Source organism: Heliangelus exortis, chromosome 8 (genome assembly GCF_036169615.1).
Source record: "Heliangelus exortis chromosome 8, bHelExo1.hap1, whole genome shotgun sequence".
NCBI lineage: Eukaryota > Metazoa > Chordata > Aves > Apodiformes > Trochilidae > Heliangelus > Heliangelus exortis.
The window spans coordinates 11578313-11603759 of NC_092429.1; the positions used below are offsets into that span (position 1 = coordinate 11578313).

The 25447-nt window shown below is 38.5% G+C and overlaps 1 protein-coding gene across 2 annotated transcripts in view; it reads left to right on the plus strand.

Moving 5' to 3' along the window:
- Positions 1–25447, plus strand: part of ST6GALNAC3 (ST6 N-acetylgalactosaminide alpha-2,6-sialyltransferase 3) — a 220775-nt gene that overhangs the window by 76978 nt on the left and 118350 nt on the right. For both annotated transcript variants that reach the window (XM_071750435.1, XM_071750436.1), the window contains exon 2: positions 23543–23737. In XM_071750435.1, coding sequence (XP_071606536.1) covers positions 23543–23737 — 195 coding nt within the window. The remainder of the gene's footprint in view (positions 1–23542; positions 23738–25447) is intronic.

Genomic DNA, 25447 nt, shown 5'->3' on the forward strand with positions numbered 1-25447 from the left:
AGCAAGCTATCTCACCATCTGTGATACATGTAGACTTTTCAGAGAAATGGCACAGTTGTTATCAGTCAAATTGTTTTATCAAACAGACCTCTGCACTGTCAGAAGAGTGTGCTCGGAGAACGCAATAGAGAAGGATTATGTTATGTATTGTTCTCACCTTTTGTTTCCTAAGGTGTTTGGGTCCTTGATTTACTGCTGTCCAGGAAGGCAGGTTTGCTGAATTCCTGTGTGTAAAACATTTGAGGTGCACATTTTGTATAATACCCTCACAAAATACTTCCACTCACATATGCCTGCCAGCAGTTGCAGAAATCAGATAGGTAAGTCTGGAGGTAATCTTAAAGGAAACCCTTCACAACAGCTTTCTTGATCTTTGTGGCTGAGGTATAACCAGACCGGATATCCAGAACATGCCAAACCAATAATCTGAAGACGTTTTCCTGCACATTAAATGGGCTTTTTCAAGATGCTATTGTTAAAATCTTAAACCAGAATGTTAATTGAACAATATCAGACTCCTGCATGCCTCTATCTCTTTTATTGAAATGGAATTTAACAATGGAAATGTTTCTCAAGCCAGCTACTCAAAGCCTGGGAATGCAGAAGAGTTGTCTCTAGTGAATCTCGTCTGTTCTTCTTTCGTTAATTAAATATTCAGCATTGTAACATCCTCATTTCTCACTTGTTTGAACTGGATCAGCTTCGGTTTTCAGAGCATTTCAATGCACCAAATCATTGTAATCACATTGCTGCCTTGAGGATGTATTTAAGTGCATCCCTGGGAATAGAAGCTGTGTAGTTCCATCCACATGCATTGTATATCCCCAAATTTCAGGATTTTTTTTTTTCCTTCTTTTCTTCTCCCCTACCCGATCCCTGGCTTTTTGTATAAGCCTCTCATGCATGCAGACCTCATGCAGTGTATTTTGTCCTTCATCTCTAGTGAGAAGCCTGAGTAACACGATTGTCTAACAATGTATTTTTATCTGTTTATCACTTAGTAACTTTTACCACTGATATAAAAGGTAACACGATCCAGTAATGATCAGTGACTAACTAAAGCTCTAGTATATGCATCTGTCAGATTCTCATTTATTTAATGGGATTTGAATAACTTAATCATTCCTTAATCTTGAACTCAGTTCTTTTCACACTGATGAAAATCAGGAATAGTTCAATTGACATGAATTGTAATACATAACATTAGCTGGTGTGTATGAAGAGAAAATCAAGCTCTATCAGTGCAGTTTATTGTGGAACTATGACATGATTTAACAAATATTTGCATTTTCCAACTCTGTTCCATTAAAGCTTCTGCACTAAATTTGAGGTATGTGAGAAATACTGTTTTACAATTTCTTTATGAGATTGGTGACATTTGAAGGTTTTTTCCATGGGTTGTGATCTTATGTGCCCTTTAACCTTCTTGAGCCCTCTTGCTCACCTGCTCTCTCTTGCTGTGCTCTTGGCGTGCCAGGTGGCAAATGATCTGTCAAGTCTGGAGCTATGTGCATATGCTTGTCAGTCAGTGAAATGTCAAGTAATATGTTGAATGGCTGAGATGTACCTATCTGACCTCAAGTGTTGGTGATCATCTGATCAGATGCTGTTTTTTTCTTGGGAATTCAGTTGCCTCTGAGATAACACACCAGCCTGGAACTTTTTCAGATTTTGTCAAAATTTGCAAATGCATATTTGAGTCACTAGGGGCAGGAAGGAGGCATGCAGACAGATAAGTCATATTCGATTTATTAAAAAAAAAACCTGAACCCCAAACCTACAAAACAACAGACAACAACCCAAAACCCCCCAAAGCCCCATTGTGTCTATGGTTTCAGTGGTGAGTTCTTATATCAAAGAAGTTTATTTCCTGTAGATCTTAACTTTCATGTAGCAGTGAACAAGTTAATACTTATATGCTTTCAACAAATGGAATTAAAATTTTGTAACATGCACTCTTTTTTTTGGCAACAATTCAAGAAAAATCCTTTTTGGCTCAGAAGGATTAAATTCCATTTTAGTTGCTTGAAAGTGTTTTTCTGGCTATGCTGCTCAATATAGTTACAACCGTGAATTCTTGCATGGCCCTGGATTTGTTATAGAATTTACTAAAGCCAGCGTGGATCCAAAATTAGAGTATTCCAACCTACTTTACTAAATAAGTCTCTAAGGGCCTTTGCTATATACTGAAGTACTACAAAAAAGTTATTCAATGCTCACTAGGTTGGATTCTGTCTTACTGTTCTCTCTGCCTAGAGATGCTTATAAATGTTTGTGAAGAACAGGTAGAGTATTGATGTTCTTCTTGTTCTCTGGTTTTTAGATAAAAGAAAAAAATCCATACTTTAAAAGATGTTCAGTCTGTCTTATTTTTTATTTTAAAAGTGTCATATGCAAGAACCAGTAAGGAAATGACTAGAGCAGCAGTCACTATTGACACTTTATTGTAAATAATGCTTATACAGCAGCAGTGCTTATCTGCTTGTTTATTTGTTTTTACAGTCCTTTTCTCAAAAAACTTCTGCATTTTCTGATTGTTCCAGAGCTTCTCACATTCCTAAACGTTTTGTGACTGTTAAATGAGCAACTATTTAACTGAGGAGGATCCAAAGTAAGGCCCCAGGTGAAGGAAAGGCTGGCAGAACTGAGCTGTAATGCACACTCCACTTGGTGGCAGCTACCAGCTAATCAGCACATATATAATTTGTTAATAACTCACATCTATGCTGCCTCTGGCCTGGGGAGAGTGTCTTAGAGGACGTAATTCCTTTATTTCCATTATTCATGGAACATCTTCTAATGCTAAATGATACACAAGCAGTGGGAAGATGGAAAACTCATCCCTGTTTGATCATAAACTGCAGAAACCTCCAGGGACTAATGAGTATGATATTGCTTCACGCTGTCACCTAGGCCCTGTGACAAACAGAAAGTCCACAGCTAAATGCAGATGAGAAATCCCTTGTCTGTACTCTGTCTTTGATCTGACATTACAATTAAGCAATGGCAAAGGGTGAGCAGTGAATGTGTGTGCCCACGCATACGTGGATAGCTTAGCTCTGGCACTTGGTTCTCTAATTTACAATCCACATGAAAATTGAGGGGATGTCTTACTTCCATTAGGAACGTTACCACTGCTGTTATATTCTGAACAAGTGCACTGTTGGTAATGTTATGAAATCTTTCCCATTAGATTCTCCTGTTTAAATAACCTCCTTTTTTTTTTTTTTTTTTTTTTTTTAAATAAAAGACACTTTAAGTGTCTTTTTTTTTCCCTGCCTCCTTCAGACATTAAAGAATATGGCATCTTATTAATTCTGCTAATAGGAATTCATTCTTCTCTCATAGGACCTTAAGTGCATCTTAAACTGTCTGTGTATTGGGGAGGTATCCTCCTTTGTTCTCTTTGTCATTGTTTGCCAAACTATTCTACTACCAGAAAATGGAACATTATGCCTGCAGTATTTTTATCACACTGTCTAAAAGGCCAGCCAGGAAACCTGTGCATCAGGAAGAAAGAAGATCAGAATAAGTACCTGTTTTTTTACAGCAGCAGTGTACTGCTATCCAACACCTTTTAGCTGGTTTCCAGCTCTCCTACCACTTCTGCTTCTTTTGAAAGATGAAGAAGGGAACAAATCCGTATGGTCAGGTCTGGGTGATCAAAGCAGGGGAAATAAAAATTAAAAAAATGAGGACATGAGTTTTAAAGAAAAGGATGGGAAATAGGAGATGTGGATAAGGTGTTTCTCAACCTTATCTGCAAGCCCCATTTTTTAATTTCTTCTTACTGAACAGTCAATGTGGGCTGTCAGAAATATGTGGCTTTTATCAGAGCAGTCTCTCTTGAGCTAGAATGTCTGTCTGTTCTTTTGACAAATTTAAGATCAGGTTTCAGTCGTGGCTACTAGTAGTACTACTAGTAGTAATAGTAGTAGTAGTGGCATTTCTCAATGTGTGCAGTCTCCTAGAGTCTCTGTGTGTGTTGCCATTGGTGTCTCGACAGAGACTGATCTTCCACCCTTGCAGGTATTTCTTCTCAAAAAACAACTGTGCAACAACTAAAAAGGCTCTTTCAGATTCTTCTCTGTCCTTATGTAGCTTGCTCTCCATTCATCTCCTGGTGCCTCATGCTTAATAGTCTCACCAATAAAAAAAAGAAAATCAATTTCACTTCACTAGATTTGTCAGAGAGATAGCAAAAGTACATGTGGTGGATTTGGTGGAGTTTATTCTTCAATTTTTGTTATAAAAGCATCCAAGACTTTACTGAATGCCACACCAAATACAGGATCAAGGGCCATACTGCAAGACCCTTCTTCCTCTGACCCTCCAGTGCCCACATTGCGTTTCAATTCAGCATATTTAGCATCTGCTAAATTGTCTGTCAGAAACATGCTGCATTTCCTCAGCTCAAAAATGTTCTTGCTTGGTGCTATAATCTGTCATGAAATTATAGCTAAAGCAATGGTGTTTATCACGTTCTGTTACACAACACATCACACTATATAGGAGCTGAAGCTACCCAGGGTTTCAAGGGATAGGAAGAGGGTTCTTTGTCTTCTGTCCACCTTTCCTTGTTTAGTCATACCTTTGTAGATGCATATCCTTCCAGTTTGATCTTTACTGAAGTTTTGGGGTTCATGATTCTAGGTTTTTGGTTGAGTGATCTGTTTTTGTTCCACTCAATGCTTGTGTTAAAAGCCCAGGTGTAATAAAGCACTAACAGGAATTAGCACATGGGGGAATGCAGCTGTAGAGCAGAACAGTGCTTCCCATCCCTCTGTGTTTCACAGGGTGTTCCTGGGAGACTGTGTGGGAGTAAAAAAAAAATTTTGTCCTCTCTTCAGCTCTTGAAACAGAACATTTTGGCCCATCTCAGTATATTATAAAGAGGTTTTACAGAGCCCCATCCATCACAACTGAGAACATTTTCCAATTTATTAGCAGCTAGTGCAATGTGACATACAGCCCATCAGAAAACACAGCAACTAATTTCCATTGAAAGTTTACACATGAATAAAAGATTCTAATCTTGACATTCATTGTTTAATGGGTGCCATTGCTGTCAGAAAGACCTCAAAATTAAATTTTTAAACCTATGATCTAGGAACCAGATATATACATCTGGGACAGATCTAATCCAGAATCTGTAGAAACTAATTTCACATGACAGAAAGGTGAGGAAAAATTGCAAATCTATGGTTAAATGTTTTATTTTTCTTCCTTGCTCTATGTATTTACTGCCAGCTACTGCTTAGGTTTAAATACTTGCCCAAGGCCCTACAGTTTGCCAGCAGAATAGGTTACAAATGAAATAACTTGTAAGATGTGTTCTTTATATGAACCTCTATGATTTGACTGGCACCCACTTTCTCACCCATTAGTTTTAATATTCAGAGATTTTTACTTATATTCACTTTTAATTCATGGCCATGTTAAGCTATGATGTGGACTACATATAACAGCATCTTTAGTTATTTTTCCTCCCTCTTGAAGTGCTCCAGGATGTATTCTAAGAATTTAAGTCTGGTGACTGGAAGTTCAAGGTTCACATCTGCTCAGAATAATATTCCTGGACTATTGCCTGCTAATTATTCTCTCACAATAGCTTTGCAAGCAAGTATCATGAGTCAGGATGATTTACACTTCCTTGAAATTAATGTAATTAATAGATAATTTTACTATTGTACTTTCTAAAAAGATGATAAAGTTCAATGATAATGGACTCTACTATGGATGTTTTTATCAATTAATATCATTATAGATCAAATTTGGCGATCAAATTAAATCATAGATGGGTATTAAAACCTTTGATGAAATGGTATTTTTTTTTTCAATCTCATTCGAGTACTGTTGTAATTGTGCTGCATAGGAGGAGAGAATAAAATTAATCAAACCTAATTTATTCATTACTAGACAATAGTATAATTTAAAAAATCAAATTTTGCTTTCTTAGTAATGCAATTACCTTACCTGGTTTGAATCTTCAATAGTGTGAGTAACTGATGGATTTTCAACTGCTCTGCTTTGGGATCAGATTGGTTTTGAATTTGTGCCTTAATGGACTATTATTTTATCATCTGTTTCCCTCTGATCCAAGTTTTACTGGGCTTTTAGTCCAAATTATTGACTTTGTTGACTCTTAAGAGCAACATCCTTTGCTCTTGAATTGGTGTTTGCAGTGTAGTTAAAACAAGAACAAATCTTTTACCCCTTTATAATAGAATAAAACATTTCACCCTAGTCAGCAGCATAGCTACTGCAGCATGGTCCTGCTGCAGGTGGCAAAAGGTGTCTTTTCAGGTCTTTAGTTCTTTTGTGGTGCAGAGGAGATTTTCTAACCAAGCTTGCGTACCAGGACTGGTTGTTTAATTGCTCTATGGTTATTTTTGCTGCATGGGTGATTCATCAAAACCTCTCTAATTCTCCTTTTTCCTAGGTCTCTGTGCAGTAAAAATAGTCCAGTAATTTATCTATGATTGGATATCCAGAGGTCAGAAAAGATGGAAAACTCTGAGATTCTTAACCAATAAAGAGCTTTCCTATAGACTTCAGTAGTCTTCAGATCACCAGAGGAGAAATACTGTGGGTGTAAAAGGGGAAGAATCTGCATTACTTGTCTATTTCTATGAGTGTTCAATAACAAGGGAGAGGGACAAAAGTGAAAGGTGAAAAGCAAATGTATTTTTGTACTTATTGTTATTTAAACTGATTTTTATCATCCCAAATTTGATGATGTCACAAAATCTCTTTTTCTTTTGACTTTAAAGGAATGTGTCAGCTGCTGTTTCTTTGAGGTGACAGTATGAGGCTTTTAAGACATGACAGCTCTGGTGCTAAATAAAAAAGAAAAAGACAGAAGGATGAAATAAAATATGTGAAAGCCTAGTAGTTCACTTCATCCTCTAACAGTGCTTCATACACTTTTCACCCTTCAGTGGACAACATATGGCATTCCATGGTGCAATCTTCGTCAAAATTTGAGAGGCTAAATCATTTAGTGTGAAAATTCCTCTAAATGCTGTTTAAAAGCATAGTGACTATTCTTATATAAAGTGACATGACTGTGGTAGGTTTTCTGTCATGGAACAGCCTGTGCACAATTTGTTTCCTTGAGATACTTCCTAAATAAGTTGAGTTAAGGCTGGCCATTGCAAACTCTTTTTGAAGTAGTGTTTAAATACTTAAAAATGGAGATGCTGCATTCAAGACCTACTTCTGTAACTTGTCCATCAGAAAGGGGAGAGGACTTTTCAAAAATCTGACCCTAAATCCAAAAGCTCCTAGTGTAGCTGCAACCTCTTCTTTACTGCCTGGCATTACTGAAACCTGAGATTTTCTGAAAGTCTTTTTGTAAAAGCTTTCTGGAAATTGTTTGGCTCCTGCAATTAATAACAAAGCTCCAGTCATAGAAGACCCCAGTCTTTGTAATGTAAAAAACCCAGCCAACCAACCAATGAAACAAACAAAAAGCCCACCAAAAATCAACAGCAAAAGAAGGAAGACAATGAAGACCAAATTATCCATTACACAGGCTCTAGAAAAATAAACAAGTAGTCATTGTGCTTGATATATTGGCAACTCATCAGGTAGAAACAAATGAAAGAGGACCAGGACTCATTATGGGTATGCTGATCACTCACGAGATGATCAGGAATCTAAATAAAACTGGATTGTGAAATACCTTAGTTCAGGGAAATGTTATGGCTGATAGATGCACACTACTGAAATCCCTAAAGGGCTCTTGGCAGGACCTAGGTGGAGCAGTACTGTCTTTTTCTTAATGGAGCAATAAGCAAAACATCTGGATCTCGGTAACAAAGGCTTTAAGAATATTAACAGAGCTGAAATACAGCAGCCCCATGACCATTACAGCAACCACAGGAGTGGTATCATGTTGGAGAAACAAAAGCCAACCAGCCACAGGAAAAAGGGGCATATGTACTGGAAGATGATGTTCTGAGAGGGGATTCAGGGTAGATTATTCATCTAGACAGAGGAGTATATATATAGATGAAGAATAGTTAAAGATTCTTAAAGGCAATTACAAAAGGAGAAACTAGGAAGGTTTAAGACTTAAATGGGAAGATGGGGGCTATCTGCAAAAAGCCTATGGGTTTAAAGAATTAAAGATGGATGTTTATTAAGGTCAATAACCTTAGAGAATTTGAAGAGAATTTGAAAATATTATTTCTGGATAGAAACCAGTTGCTGAATCAGGGGCACTAGCCAGCACAGGAAAATGGGGAGTACTGCATGAATTTTTTGTGGATTAGAGTGTCTAAGAATGGTAAAAGTGTATAAAATTAGATGTTCTGGCAGTCAATAAGGTAATAAACTTTCAGGCAGTAGGAAATGGAGTAAGAACAGCTGAGACTTAACAGGCAATATTTGTGGTGGATGCTGAAATAACTAAGAACAAGATATTTAAAATATCAGAATTTAATGTCTTGAAACATTAATACCTGAAGTTGGATCTTCTAGCCATTAAAGTTGTTGGAGTCCCAACAGAGATAGGGTTTAAATGGAAAAAATCTATTTTCCAGCACTATGGGATTAGTTACATGTATAGAAGCAAGGAAAAAACAGAGAAATATTCTGATTTCTCACATGTTGTGTTTCTGCTCTAATGAAACAAAGTAAAAAAAAAAAAAGTTATAATGAAAAATGAAGGGTATCATTAATTCTGGAATCTAAAATGAAATGAAAAATGATCAGATGATTAGTGATGTGCATTTTCTTCTTTTTACTTATTCAATAATGTGTGAATGTCACACTGTATAACACTTAAAATTAATTAACCTGGAAATGAAATAAGTTAGGATGGATCTTTGTGTTCCTCCCCTGACTAGTGGACAACTTATCTCATTAATCTCTATAGCAGCGTTAAATTAAACAAACAGCATTATTTGTTGAAATTCATGGCTCAAAGACTTAGAGGTTCACTGAGAAAATCTTGTGCTGCTTTTTTCAGAGCACTGGGATAGTTTTGACTTGTAGTGACTGAAACAGATCATGAACGAGAGAACTGTGCAAACTACTAAAAACCCCTGGTAGATTCTGATAGAGAAAATAGGCACCGTGAAAGATCCCACCAAAATGCAGTGGGATTCTCTGTCCTGCCCAGATTAATTCTTTGTTGGTAATTGCTGTTTAAGCAGTGGTGGGTTAAAGCCAGAGATAAAAACTGATAACTGTACTTTAAAATGAAGGCCTTTGAGAAAAATAATGGAAAATATTGAAAACGGACGAAACAGTAAATGTCAGAGTACCATTAGAGCATTCATTATACCTGCTTTTTTAATATCATAGATCCTGGACACTCCAACATTAAAATAATGTTTCTTTTTTAGAAATGATTGATTTTGTTTCTAAATGGACATTATAAAAACTCAGCTTTGCTTAATATTTCCAGAGGGTCTTGGGACACGTTTTTTAATTAAACTCTGGCATTTCCCTGGGGGAAAACACTCTTTTGTAACCTCTAGGGCACTGCAGTGAGTTTGTTAGGGTTTAAGTTGCCTTGTTGTACTGATTTAGACCAGAGTGGTGTTAAAGAGAATTGAAAATAAAATGGCCTCTGGGTAATTAGTGTGTGGGAGATATTTATATTCTACAGAAAGCTTGTGGGCAGAACCTGCTTGCTGTATTGCCAGCAAATTGAACATGAGAACTTGTTTTCATATCCAGGCTAAGGCTTGCACAGTTGACAATTAGGGAAGTTTCCTTGTGGCTGTAATCTACACAGATGCCTGCAGACCTCAACAAGAGTTTTCAGGAGCTGTATTAGGTGATGCCATACGTGACCCAAGTGGGAGGTGAAGGATCTGGAAATTGAGCAACTGACATCCAAAGGCACTGTGAAGGAGTAAAAATAACATTTTTTAATGCTATTTTTTTACTGTTCCATTTCAAATTTCATTGTGTTTCTGGCTTTCTCGTGCTCTCATTTAGATTAATTAGAGATATCTTTAAATGAAGGAGGAACAAAATTCAGCAGTTTTTCTTCAGCACAAGTAGCTGTAGTTATGCTGGCAGAGAACCAAGTACCCAGAAAGCAGATTATGTCTTTGACTAAAAAACTTGGTGAAAATACTTGTTTCTAACTGAGTTAAGCTTTGCTGTTGTTTGAAAACAAAAATGCCCTGCTGACTGTTAGGGGACTTGTGCAGACAATGAAGATGAGGAATAAAATGGCAGTGAATTGCCCAAGGTCAGGCAGCAGAGCAAGATGCATCTGTGTCTCTCCCAGAGTACAGGTGAATCCTTTGTATTGTGAGCCTATGGATTTCATGGATTAAAGGATGGGAAACTGTGCTGGGTGCATATTTGTATCACAATTCTCCCATCAAGATGTTCTGGATCAGCTCTTGTAGAGCAGCTAGGAGTGGTTGCTTTTAAGTTTAAGAAAAACACAATTAGGATGTATTGGCCTTTTCACACACAGCCTTTCAGTTTTTCGTCTACATTATTGTCCAAATATAATTTTATTTAAGCTCTATCAGGCAGAGATTAATAATCTTCTATATAAAATTTCCATAGGGTTTTCCTTGTGCATATGTGGTTCAATGATGCATTTCCATATGAAACTCATAAAGCCTTTTTAAGCAAAAATAAAAGCACAGAAAATCCAAATCACTTCAATTACACTTGCAGATAAAACCAAAACTGTAATACATATCTATTGTATACAAATGCTACCTCTATGAATTTTTGATCTGCTTTAAAAATGTAAATCTTGGATTTGATTAGATTAGCTTTGGAGTAATCTACACTGAATAAATCTGTCTTCCTTTCATGTGATTTGTCAGTGTTTATAGTAGGTTTGTATACACAGCTTTCACCATTATTTTCTAGGCAATAAAACCAACCATGCAGAAAAGCCACCCATAAATGTCAGAAAACAGAGATATTTTGTTGCATTCCAAGGGCTTTGAAGGTCAAGTTCAATTCAGTTAGCTCACCCAGCATGAGAGGGAGTGTGATATGATGATAGAATGTGTGTTTGGGTAGGATATATATGTTACTGTCCTTGTACTGTTCTATCAGGATAACAGATCAGTGAGAGATTAAACTTTAGTGCTTGGAAGAATTTCTTTTGGAAAACTATCAATTTTTATGATTTCCTCTGGCTCCTATTGAGACACTATGCAAAAATAATGAATCCAAAGAATTTATAGCTCTTAGCACAATGGAGATTGGCTTCTGATTGTGGCTTTTGGGTGCTATTCCACTGCAGGTATACCATTCAACTGTGTATTTTTGCAAAATAGGTCTCAGATCATGGATTTTATTGTAAATGGGAAATTAGATTTTGCTGCCTTCTGATGGAAATTATTTTCTTCTTTTCAAGAAGTGAGAGGTCAACTCCAAAGGCATAGATCGTCCACTGTGGATTTGTCAGAGGATCCAAGGACTTAGCAGTGTCCCAGTAGAATTTGCCAAAAGTTTAGTGCTTTGTAGACAACTTTCTTAATATTTTTATATATATATTTATTTGTTCATCTGCTTATTTATTTATTTTTATAAAGAGAGGTTATGATCAATAAAGCTTGTCATTAAATTGAGGCCACTGCCTTGGTCGGTGCTTTTATCTAAGTACCCTGATCTAAGGACCTCCTCAGTCAACTGAGGGAGATGTCATCAACTTCTTGAGCAGTATGTGAGCAGTCATGTTTTGTAACTATAATGCTGCATATTCTTTGCTATCTGGAGAATGTCCCTTGTGGCAACTTCTGATAACCTCTTGCTCATGTTGTCCAAGGATGAATAATGAACAGAATCCTACATGTAGAAGGAATGCAGTGATACGAACAGGCAAGAAATTTTGTTTAATTTCCTGCTGATTTGCAATGTTTCCCTGTGGTTGTATCAGCAGTAGTGAGTAAAACAGGATCAGATCATGCCAGTACTTGAAAGCCTCTGCCAAAAATGTCCAGGTTATATGCTCCTGTGTGTCAGTACAGATGCTGCATTTCTCAGTGCAGTCCCTCCAACAAATGAGATTCAAAATGTTGGCCTGCCTTCTATTTTTCATTTGGACAATAAAATTGTTTTATGTTTGCTACTGTGAGCCTACAGTGTTTAACACAGCTGATGTGCATCCTAGATGGAGAGCGCTGTTCTGTGGTGCTGTGATAATAATATGATTGTTGATGTATGACAAAAGAAATGTCTAGCTGAGTTCTGCACAATTTCATCCAAAACCAACCCCCTTAAAAAGACTACTCTAGAAATTAATTCAATATATATCTGACAGATGGCATGTTGCCCTTGCACTAGAAAATGGATAGATTGAACCCCAGTGCAACAATTCCAGAAAATACCACATTCTTCACATGCCTCCATTTGCTCAAAAGTTTCCTTCCCTGAAGGGTTATATGTCACAGAAATCGTTTAACATCTACATCTAAATCTTGGCTCTTCAGATGTGACACCACCTTGCTGGTGTCTAGCTTGTTTATCAATCCTCTTTAATTCTTTTAAGTTCTTGTTTGCCCAAGCCCCTTTTTTCCCAAACTTCCAGTAGAGAAAACAGCATAATGAAAAGAATGAAACAGGAAAAGTGTGCTTTCCTCACCAAAAGGAGTATATTCCCAGCTGTATGGAAGAAAATTTAAATTCCCATTACAAAATAGCTGGTCTCATCCTAGACTTCTTTGTAATTAGGTCTTGCTTTGTGCTGGCTATAAGTCAAAGTATTATGTCTATTGAAATGTTACTCCACGTGCCAGAAGCAGACGATGCTTGGAGGCGTTTAGTAATACACTTCATTTTTCTGATGACATATGTGACAGCTACGTATGGATGAGGTAGGCTGAAGCAGGTTTATCCAAAGAGATTGGGGAGATTTCTGTGCCTGATAAAGGGAAAAAGCCTTGCCAAAAAGATTTAAAGCACAGGTTTACTTGGTATATATCAACAGCCATCCATGGAGGCTGCTTTTGCCTCCTGCCAACCCAGGACATCATGGCTACGGCTGTGCTGGAGTCTTTCAGTCAAATGCAAAAAAACCAAAAAAAAAAAAAAAAAAAAAAACAACCCCAGAAAACCCTACACAATTTAAGGAAAAAAAGACCTCCTGCAAGCTGAAGAAATGTGCTGAAGATTTTAATGCTAGGAGCAGAAATCAAATTTATCTCACTTTCACTTTAGAAGCCACCACATTCCCTTTCCTGTAAGTTTAAAACAAGGAGTATTCCTGATATTTCATATGAAATAGAAAATAAATGCTGTAGGACTTTAATAATTTCATCTCTTTCATATATAGAGATCTGCAGACAAGAGGACTTCTTGTATTTTATTGTCTTCTAAGGATCTTTCTTGATGCATCTGTGGGGCTTTTGGTATTTGCTTTTCTTCTGGTTTACCTATTTTTGAGTCTATTTCTGGTTGAAACAATCAACCTTTTGAAAGGAATTTTTCATGAAAATGTTGGCAGCTACAGGGTGTCTGGCAGAATGCTTGTGAAAACTGTTCAATTGGGAATTAATTCTTAAGATGTTGCTCATATTGAATCTTTACAGAGGAGAGAGGTCCGCTATGTGAAGTATATCTGGCAGAGTAAGAGTTACTATTCACACATGGGAGATATTTTTCTTTGAACTTTTTCTCAGCAGGTAAAAAATAGGTGGTACTTCAATAAGTTGTAACAACCAACTGCCAGGTTGAAAGATCACAAATTCTTGTATGAGCAGTTCTATTACAGGGGATGTGACTGTCACCCTGTGTGTGTGTGACTGAAAGCTTACCAACCTATTGATAAGAAGAGATGGACAATAATCCAGAGTTAAAAAAAAAAAAAAAAAAAAAAAAAAAGAAGAAAGGCATCATTTGAGAGTTAGCCTTTGTACTGCAGAGTTCACCCTAGCTGGGAAGGACAGTGATGAATCAGTAACAGCAGTTTTAGATTAAATGTTCTTAACAGATCTTACAGAATGAAAAATCAACAACCTGATTTTAAGTGTGCTTCTCTGCCATGGGCATTTTAATGGGATAGCTCTTTTAAGCTACTGGACAGGTTTCAACTGCAGGATAAAATGAAGTAGCAGATTGGCAGAAGGCATGCCTTGCTCAGAAATTTAACTGGTCTTTGTAGTCCTGTGACTTTGTGGTTTGTGAAAATTGAGGCTGTGCTACTGATGTGTTTATGCCTTGTTGGAAGCAGATGATGTTTGCATAGGAAACCCTAGGCCAGGAACAGACTGAGAAAGAAATAAAAAGACCACTTCAGGTAAGGAGAAAGGAGTGAGAGAAACAATAACTATAGGACATGGAGAACTCAGAGTGATGGAAAGCCTGAAACTACTTTAAGGATAAGAATATCCAAAAAAAAAAAAAAAAACGCCTGTTATTATTAGGATTTGGGTTTAGGGCAAGAGGTACTAGTGACTCAGATTAATTCTTGGAATATGGCAATGCTTTGCAATTTGAATGGCTCAGAATCACTGGGACTTTTCAAACTTAGTAACTTTTTATGCAGATATGTATGAGAGACCTTGAAAATTCTTCAACAGTTACTCATTGAAACTTTGAAGTTCTTCACCTTACATAATTTCATATTTTAACCAAATACTTGTGCTATTTCTGATGGGAATACTGCATGTAATAAAGTTATGCAATTACCTGAGACTAAATGTCAATAGCAGTAATCCTTCTATATGTAAGCAATGAAGGCTTTTCATATAGGCTGCTGCTGCAGTATCAGTTGTTTGGATAATGCTGCGCTGATTCCTGTTTTCATTCATTTTTCAGTTCTGACCCCAGAGACCCTAAGCACTGCAGAGTTTTGGGTTTAATGACAGACATGTTTGAATATGTTTATTTTGCTGTGCACTGTCGAGCTGTTTCAAACCTAGATAGACCCCCATTCGTGTGGGACTGCATTGTGAATTATGGTGAAAACTGAATTATGTTTCAAGTTTTTAGTAAATGACTACAGTAACAGAGGTTCAGTGATCTGTGTTCTTGAGAGCTCTTCAGATGCCTTAGCTATAAAAAAGGCCAGAGCACCTATAGAGGACACATGTAAGAAATAATGTATCTTCTATTCATGCCTTCTCAAATATCATAAGCTATGAGCACAGTCCTGATTCAGGGTATGTCTCCAGAAGAAATACTATCCAGGCCATACAGAAGCTAACACTCATGTTTCTTTCATTATATCACTTCCATCTGCTTTTATGTATGCTACATTTCCTGCCTTGCTTCTTCATCACTGAACTCCGTATTTACTCTTACTCCTCAGCTTCCTGAGTGCTTACATTTCAGTTTAATAAAAATGCCCTTATCCAGAAAAAAAAAAGTAATATTTTTTCTTTATTTGTAACTTCACTGGTTTCAAACCCAAACTAAATCTTAGTTCTGGTATAAGCCCTTACCTGCTTTCTTCTCTTCTGAGAGAGAAACTGACAGCCATCTCCTATGGAACCTTTGAACATATCCAGGTTAACTTTGACTTCTAGAGGAGAAGAAAGTAAATCTTCAGCTACTGATTTTATGCAAATATTGTTAGACACATTCCTATTTCTAAAAGGATATTTGCTATAAAGTCATGTTCCCTCTTTGGAAACTTCTAGAACCCCTGCCTGAGTATCCCTTCAGCAGCCCTATTAAATGGAGGCTCAGGACAAAAGAAATAGCTGGAAGCAATATTTATTTCCTGTAGTAGTGAATTCAGGAAGTTGTGCTGAACTTGAGTACTGGGAGAATTTCAGTTTATGCTCTGTTGCAACAGAGCAGCATTCAAGGGGGATTCTCAATACTATAAAAGATAAAATTAAGTAAAACTAGTTTTTATATATAGTGGTCTACAGAATGAAACAAATTCAGTAAGTGTAGTCATTATTGTTTTAAATGATTTATACTTGAGAAAAATACCCTGACACCCTGCATGAGACCTATAATAAAAATAGTATAATGTGCAGAGGTATTAAAAAAGTGATTGAGTTATTCAGTATTCTCATAAATGTAGGTATTGTGAAACAAATACAATATTACTGCATATTATGAAATCTAAGAGACTCAAAGCCTTCATGTAAGTCTTTACCTTTGATTTGTCCTTCCAAGCACAGTGTTATCGTGTATCCATGAAAATAACAGAAAAAAATGAATACTGTAAAAAATCAATTTCTGGGGAAAGGTTGAATTTCAATTATTGTTTGAGACACGGAACTTTACTAGCTCCAAGAGCTCTTTACTAGAGTCTTCCATAATATATTCAATGGTGGCACTTACCAAGTTCAGGCAGGCAGTTATAATAGAAACAATAAACCTGAGAAACAGCATAGTTCTAGAATAAAAGTTTAGGAGTAGCTTCTGTTGATTTCTTTGTGATCTTAGGGAAGTTGCTTTCAGTCTCAGTTTATGCAGCTGTGAAATGGGTTTTTACTGTTAATCTCACTAGGATGGGGATTTATTACTGCTTGTAAAGTGGTTTGATGGTCTCTGCCATATAATACATTCTAAGTGGCAGGGTGTTGCTGTTGGGCTAGAATGTAGAATAAAGATGCTACATACCTCAGTAAAATTTACAAGTTATGAAGTTATCTTCTTATGCTGAAAATATTTCCATTCTTCCTGCTACAAAACTATATACATCACAAAAATGTTTATGTCTTATTATTCTGTCAGACATTGTTGACCTATGAAAATGGTCTTATCATCACTTAACAGACTTTGAAAAGAAAAATGGTTGTTGTGGCTTGACTCTGGCTGAATGCCACGTGCTCACCAAAGCCACTTTGTTGCTTCCCTCACAGCTGGACAGGGAAGAGAAAATATAATGAAGGGTTCATGGGTGGGCGTAAGGATAGGGAAAGATCCCTGAGCAATTTCCATCATGGGCAAAACAGGCTCGGCTTGGGGAATATTATTTTAGTACCAGTGAAATGAGAGGAAGCTAATTAGAAATAAATCCAGACCTTAAAATACCTTCTCCCATCCCCTCCCTTCTTCCTTTGTCCAAATTACTCCTGATTTCTCTATGTCCTCCCCTGCAGTGGCACAGGGAGACTGTGAATGGACACTGTGATCAGTTCATCATACATTGTTTATCTCTACTCCCTCCTCAGGAGGAGGACTCCTCAAGCTCTTCCCGTGCTCCAGTGTGGGGTCACTCTCACAGGAGTCAGTCTTACGCTAAATTCTTCAATGTGGGTCATTCCCTGGGGTGCAGTCCTTCAGAACTAGACTGTTCCAGTGAGGGTTCCCCACAGGGTCACAAGTCCTACCAGCCAACCTGCTTCAGTGTAGGCTCCTCTCTCTACACAGGTCCTACAAGGAGACTTCTCCAGCATGGGCTTCCAATGGGGTTGCAGCCTTCTTCAGGCATCCATCTGCCCTGGTGTGGGGTCCTCCATGGGCTGTGAGTGGATATCTGCTCCACTGTTCACCTCCATGAACTGCAGGGTCACAGCCTGCCTTGCCATGGCCTTCACCGTGGTCTTCAAGGGAGTTTCAGCTTTGGCACCTGGAGCACCTGCTGCCCCTTCTTCTTCACTGACTTTAGCACTGACTTTAGAGTCTGTGGTTGTTTCTCTCATGTATTCTCACTCCTCCCTCCAGCTGTTGTGCAGCAGCTTTTTTTAGGTGGTGCCACCATCACTGAAGGGCTCAGCCTTGGCCAGCAGTGGGTCTGTCTTGGTGTCTGTCTTGGTCTGGTTGGTGTTGGTTCTGTCAGACATTGGGAACAACTTCTCAGAGCTTCTTACAGAAGTCATCCTGTAGTCCCATATCCAAACCTTGCCACACAAACCCGAACTTTTGAAGTTCTTACCAAACTGGAGCTACTGAATCAGCCTAGCACTGGTGAACAGCCCAACTCAAACCACATGAACATTTTAAATTGTGTAAGGGACTATGTTGCCAAATAGGTGCATAGAGACACTCAGAAAAAGTGCTGGTTTACTGTTTTATTTCCATGAAGTTTTCATGAAATCCCAACCAGTGTAGTACTATGAAGCATTTTCTTATTTTTATGATGTAAAGACACATCGAAGCCTTGGAAGTTTGAATTATGCCTACTGCTTATTGATTTTGATATACAAACTAGACAGAATGAGCCTTGTGTCTGAGAAACAACTGAAACCAAAACTGGGATTGTATTATATTAGGGATTTAGAAAAAAAAGCGGAGAAGAAACTGTTCTAGTGTGTTTTCTGCCCAGCTGGGGCCCAGGTATTGCATTACAGGTATGCTGATCTGCAGTCTTTCCACTTTTATTTTTTCTCTTTTTTATTTTTTTATTTATTTTTTAAACTTGAATGAGCATTTGCTTAAGCAAAGTATCATTAACAATCAGTAAACATGATCACTCTTCTGCTGTAGGATCCTGTACTCATAAGTACGGTAATTCTCTTCTTGCAACTATCATCTAGAAAATAAAATGTTACAAAACCTAATATACTGCCCAAATCATCCAGCTAAGAAACTGCTTAAACTAGGCCTGATTGTTAAGTCCTCTTTGAATGTTTATAAAAATGCTTATAACTGAATATAACTGGAGGAAGTAACAGAGCGTCATTAGCAAGTTTGTTGATGATAGAAAACTGGGAGGAGTGGCTGATGTGCCAGAAGGCTGTGCTGCCATCCAGCAGGACTTGGACTGGTTGGAGAGCAGGACAGGGAGAAACCTAATCAAGTTCAGTAAGGACAAGTGTATAGAGTACTCCATCTGGGGAAAAAGACCTGGGAGTCATGGTGATCAACAGGCTCACTATGAGCCAACAATGTGCTCTTGCAGCCAAGAGGGCCAATGCCATCCTGGGGTGCATTAAGAAGAGTGAGACCAGCAGGTCAAGGGAGGTTCTCCTCCCCCTCTGTTCTGCCCTGGCGAGTACCTGGAGTACTGTGTGCAGTTCTGGGCTCCCCAGTTCAAGAAGGACAAGGAACTATTAGAGAGGGTCCAGCACAGGGCCACTGAGATGATTAAGGGACTGGAACATCTGAACTATGAGGAAAGGATAAGAGAGCCTGAGATTTTTAGCTTAGAAAAATGGAGACTGAGGGGAAATCTCACTGATAGATTTATAAACATTAATGTTTATCAGCATCTAAAGAGTGGGTGTCAGGACTATGAGGTCAGACTTCTCTGTGATGTCTAGTGACAGAACAAGGGGCAGTGGTCACAAACTGGCATACAGAAGATTTGACCTGGATACAAGATAATACTTTTTTACTCTGAAGGTAATAGAGCACTGGAACTGCTCAGGAAGGTTGTGGATTCTCCATCCCTGGAGACGTTCAAAACCAGCCTGGTTGTGTTCCTGTGTAACCTGCTCTGGGGGATCCTGCTCCAGCATGGGGGTGGGACCAGGTGGTCTCTAGTGGTCCCTTCCACCAACCCTCACCATTCTGTGATACATCTTTAGTTAAATGTTAGCTACATCTACATTAAGTTAGTTAGAAAAATATAATGGAGATTTATACAGGCGGCTGTTTCCAAGTAAAAAACACATTTCATTTTCTTTCTAAGAAACTATTTTCATTCATGAAAACTGAAAATGAGGAAGAAATAAGGTTTGCTTCTGTGCAGATTTGCTCGTTTAGTGGTTTTTTTTTTTTAGGTCTCTCAAATGGTAGCATATGTAAGTATTTAAAATGCTGATGCAGGCAAATTTTGGGACAAATTGGAGTCTGGTATTCTTCCCTGTATATAGCTTCATATTTCTCGGTCATATCCTAGAGTCATGGAGAATTCTTGGAGTCTCTAATGCTAAATTTTAAGTTTTATCAGAGGAGAGGTAAAAAAATCTCATCTGCAAAAAGAGAGATTTTACAAGAAGTGTTTACTGACAAGTAACATCTGTGTGTTTTTTGCTTTGAGCAGACAGATGAGAGAGGAACTTAAGGGGAAACATACTATTTTTAGAATACTTTAGATGGTTCCTGGCCACAGAGCAGTCTACCTTACTTGATTCTTAAGAAGGCTAAAATTATGATAAGTAGCTGCTTTGTTTTTTAAGATATATTATTACAGTGAAATTTATAAAGCCACTGGAATTCCAATTTGCAACAGTTTTACCTCAGAGAATGAGGGTTGTGGAGTCTCATGCCTTCAGCAAAAATTCCTGGGGTACTTAATCCTTAACACAACCTTCCTTTGTATGAATTGATAAGTAGGCATTGCATTTGCATATGGCTATATTTTTTCCCAAAAACATTTATAACAGATGCCTTTATTCCTTTCTGTTTTGAATATTCCCTTCTCTCATTGCACATTCCCTCCTCTAGCACAGTGTATTTAAAGATAAGGAATATGGATGTATGGCATCCTAATGAAGGCTAAGAAATCTAGCTACTCAGTCTGAATTCTTTTTGGGGCAGAGGCTTTTTAGAGCAGCTCCCTGTAAGAAGCACACAAAGTTGAGAATGTCTTTCACTCTTCCATTGCCCTTTTAGCACCTGCAATCTTATTGCCATCATGTACAAAAGCAGTCTTAAATGTGCACTCTGCTGGTTGCTGTCAGGTGGTGGTATTTGTAGACAGGAATTGGGGTCATCAGCTTCTGCCATCCAGCATGAAGCGTTACTATATGCTTATTCAGAACCTTAGGCAAAAATTTTTTTTCTTTCTCTGTTTTCTGTCTATATTAATGGTTAGAGGGATAGAATCACATTCAGTAGGGTGATTCTTATATATATGCCAACTAACATTTTTTGTCCTTAAGTAATTTGTTTAAAAGTGATTGACTGCATTTTAAAAATAGCTAAAACTGAGAGAAAAATCTTATTTCTTATAAGTTTTCTTGTGCAGACGAGGAAGTTATCCAGAGAAAAAGTTGGTATCTTCTTTGGTTACATTCACCAGTCCAACCAACAGGATAGGTTAGAGGTGGAAAGCAAAGGTTAATTGCTACAGGATTCAGATCTGTTACATTATAAAAAATGAGGTCATCTTTTCTGAAATAATAATGCCTCACTTCATAAATTTGTGAACCTGGAATGAGGCAATGTTGGAATCACAGAATCATCTGGGTTGGAAAGCACCTCTGAGATCACCAGTCCAACCTTTGGTCTACAGCCACTATGGCTACCAGACCATGGCACTGAATGCCACATCAGTCTCTTTTTAAAAACCTCCAGGGACAGAGAATCCACCACCTCCCTGGGCAGCCCATTCCAATGCCTGATCACCCTCTCTGGAAAGAATTTTTTCCTAATATCTAACCTAAACCTCCCCTGGCAGAGCTTAAGTCCCTGCCCTCTTGTCTTACTGGGAGCTACTTGGGAGAAGAGACCGACCCCGCCCCTGGCTCCAACCTCCTTTCAGGGAGTTGTAGAGAGTGATGAGGTCTCCCCTGAGCCTCCTCTTCTCCAGACTGAACACGCCCAGCTCCCTCAGCCTTTCCTCACAGGACTTGTGCTGGATCCCTTCACAGCCTCCTTGCTCTTCTCTGGACCTGCTCCAGCACCTCAATCTCCTTCCTGAACTGAGGGGCCCAGAACTGGACACAGGACTCAAGCTGTGGCCTCACCAGTGCTGAGTACAGGGGCAGAATCCTTTCCCTGGACCTGCTGGCCACGCTGTTCCTGATACAGGCCAGGATGCCATTGGCCTTCTTGGCCACCTGGGCACACTGTTGGCTCATGTTCAGCTTCCTGTCAGTCCAGACTCCCAGGTCCCTTTCTGCCTGGCTGCTCTCAGCCACTCTGTCCCCAGCCTGGAGCTCCCCATGGGGTTGTTGTGGCCAAAGTGCAGGACCTGGCACTTGGCCTTGTTGAACCTCATCCCGTTGGAATCAGCCCAACTCTCCAGTTTGTCCAGGTCCCTCTGCAGAGCCCTCCTGCCTTCCAGCTGATCCACACTCCCCCCCAACTTAGTGTCGTCTGTAAATTTGCTAACTGTGGACCCAATCCCCTCATCTAAATCATCAATGAAAATACTAAACAGAACTGGACCCAGCACTGATCCCTGGGGGACACCACTGGTGAGCAGCTGCCAATTGGATCAGCACCATTCAGCACCACTCTCTGGGGGCCTCCAGCAGTTCCTACCCCAGCACAGAGTGCTCCTGTCTGAGCCCTGGGCTGACAGCTTTTCCAGGAGAATGCTATGGGAGACAGTGTCAAAGGATTTGCTGAAGTCCAGGGAGACTCCATCCACAGCCTTGCCCTCATCCACCAGGCGGGTTCCTTGATTAGAAAAGGAGATCAGGTTGGTCAGACAGGACCTGCCCTTCCTAAACCCGTGCTGGCTGGGTCTGATCCCCTGTCCATCCTGTAGGTGCTGTGTGATTGCCCCCAGGATGATCTGCTCCATAACCCTGCCAGGCACTGAGGTCAGGCTGACAGACCTGTAGTTTTCTGGGTCCTCCTTTCGTCCCATTTTGTGGATTGGTGTGACATTTGCCAACTTCCAATTGTCTGGGGCCTCCCCAGTAAGCCAGGACTGTTGGTAAATGATGGAGAGAGAGAGGCTTGGTGAGCTCTTCTGCCAGCTCCCTCATCACCCTGGGGTGGATCCCATCTGGTCCCATAGACTTGTGAGGATCCAAGTGGCTCAGCAGGTCACAGTCTGTTCCCTCCAGGGTTACAGGGGAGCTACTCAGCTTCCTATTTCTCTCCACAAACCCCATAAGCAGCTGTCCTCAGGACAACCTGTCTTACTGTTGGAAACTGAGGTAAAGAAAGTGGTAAATACCTCAGCCTTTTCCTCATCTTTAACTATATTTCCCCCCATGTCCAACAAAGAATGAAGGTTTTCCCAGCTCCTCCTCTTGACCTTGATGTATCTGTAGAAAGACTTTGTTATCCTTAATGAAAGTGGCAAGATTGAGTTCAAATCATTCCTTCGTCTCTCTAATTTTCTTTCTACCCAACCTAACTATATTCCTAAACTCTTCCTGAGTAGCCAGCCCTTTTTTTCATAGACTGTAAGCTCTGTTTTTAACCTGAATTTTTTTCAATATCTCCCTTTTCAGACAGACTTGTCCTCTTCCCCTCCTGCTTGCTTTTTGGCACACAGGGACAGTCTGCTCCTGGGCACTCAGGACTTGTCCTGACTCCACTGACCATTTATTCTAAAACATTTGAGTTTAGTTCTTTTGCATGGGAATGATTAAAAATTAATACACAATAAATAGGATTTGTAGAGATCATCTTTGCAATAAACTTTGTATGGTGTGGCTGCAGATGGCATTTTTACTTTGAGCATTTGTCATGTGTCTAGAGCACTGATTATTTGGACTGGACACTTTGGTGTGAGTGTTTAAATAAAAATCTACATTTGAAATGCAAGTAAAATTAAAAACTGATAAATGCTTTTTGAAACACAAATAAACTCTCCTTTTTTTGAGCAAAATGGATTAATTTCCAACCAGTTCTACAAGAAACTTCCAAAACCTCTGAAATGCAAGCTTATTAAAATGAAACAACCCATTCACCTGTCCCCTTATACAGCAAGGTGACTACCATAAAAATGATTTCACATAAAGCTTTCTGAAGTGTTCTTCCTCCACTCTACACTAGAATATATATATTTTCTATTAAATGAATTCTCAATTTTGATAAATTATTTTCTTTCTTGTTCTCTTTACAGAGAAAGTCTGCTGTCGCAGTGAGTTTAATTGCAGCATTCCTCTGTCTGATCATTGTTCGTTTCACAAATGAAGTCACTTTCCCTTTGATCCTAAACTGCTTTGGACAAACCAGTGTCAAATGGATACCGTTTTCTAATGGCCAAAGGCAGCCTCTGAGAACTCATTATGGATATATAAATGTGAAAACACAAGAGGTAAGAACTAGTATCAAAAGCACAGTAAAAGGGACCAGTAGATTTCTCTTTTTCTGATCCCACATAACTGCTTTTCAAACAAACTGCCCACTGTAAAAAGTAAAGCAATGTTTCTGAGCAGTATCTTTTAAAAGTGTGCTACCATTTAAAGGCCAATTGAATTTTTTAATTTCTGTGTGAGGAATTTTTAAAATTAATTTCAAGTCTTCAGTCCCTTTAACTCAAAATTAAATTTTCTTGTGTGTGTTTGTAATCAAGTCCTAAAAATGTTTAATTTTGCTGGGAATATCCAAAGAGGAAGTAGTTTATTTGAGATTGTATATACATGGGAAAAGAACAGGAAATGATTTGTAAAATGAACATGAATGTGATTGTAGAAAAGTTAGAGAGATAGAAGTTTATTGAATTTTTCTCAAACTATTACATTAACACTTGGTAGCTATTCAAAAGTCAAGCATGTAGTTCCAGTCTATACTTTAGAATCCTTTGGCTTGTGTCTGCTTTGCAAAACACTTACTGAGTGATAAAAATACTTGTGTGATAAAAAGACTCCTGATTTAAACTGTCTTAGCTGACAATGATGTTGGTTGGTTTTGGTGCTTTTTCCCCAGGCTCTCCCTGTCTCTCTCTGTACTACTTGCAACAGCTGTAAACTTCCAAAATAAGTTAGCATTAAAAAATTCATTCTTTCAAGAAGTTGTTCCTGATCAGTTATAGCATTATTATGAGAAATGCTATCAGACTTCCTCTTACTCCTACTTATTTTTCTTTATAAAATTGCATTATATTAATGAATGAAAATATTTCACATAACATCTTTTTTAGAGAATCAAAATACTTTCACACTCCATGATATTTAGTCCCCTAAGTGTACTGGACAAGTTAGTGATTATTTTACCTTTAGAGTGCTAAATATGAAAATTATAGTGAGAGAGGTCTATAGTTTTGGGGAGGCAGAAAAAGGAGAAGCACCCAAAATGCAATCAGGATCTGAATCCTAGTTCCAGTGAAATGAATGGGAGCTGCTGTTTTGTTCAAAAGGGCCAGGGCTTCATCCAGCATATTTAGAATAAGATAGGACCAGGAACCCACTAAAAATGAGAGGGCAGTGTGTTCTTCATGTCCCTGGGCTGTTGCCACAGCATCAGGCATGGAATGTGAATGAGGCAGAGCTGCCACAGTCACTTGATCACTATCAGTCTGAACTGATAACTGGAGAAGAGATGAGCATGCTAATCCATTTTTATTCACCATTGACTTCATCAGAGGTTGGATGTATCTTGTGAGAGCCTTAATTCATTCTTAAATTTGATAAGATGCTTGGAAGTTCTACAGTAAGCAGAAATTGATGTCCTAAAAGTTGGTGACCAGTATTGATTAGCAAGACATTTGTCTCAATTTAGTTAAGGTCATGAAGGACTACTTAAACTCAGTAATTTTGTTTCTCCCCTTGTATTTGCAGTTTACGTTAATTTTTGCTAATTAAAATTATAATGAACATGCTTTGCTAATTGTGAATGCACTGTCTTCTGACTTAATTATTCCCTGTATGAGGGAAGTGTGCTGCCCCTGTGAAAAGCTTTTACAGGACTTATATTCCCAACTCACACCCAAAGCATTCTCAGACTACAATTTTTATAACACAGACTGCTTCATACAATACACATTTAAGTACTACTTGCACTAAAATGACCATCAATTCTTAATTGT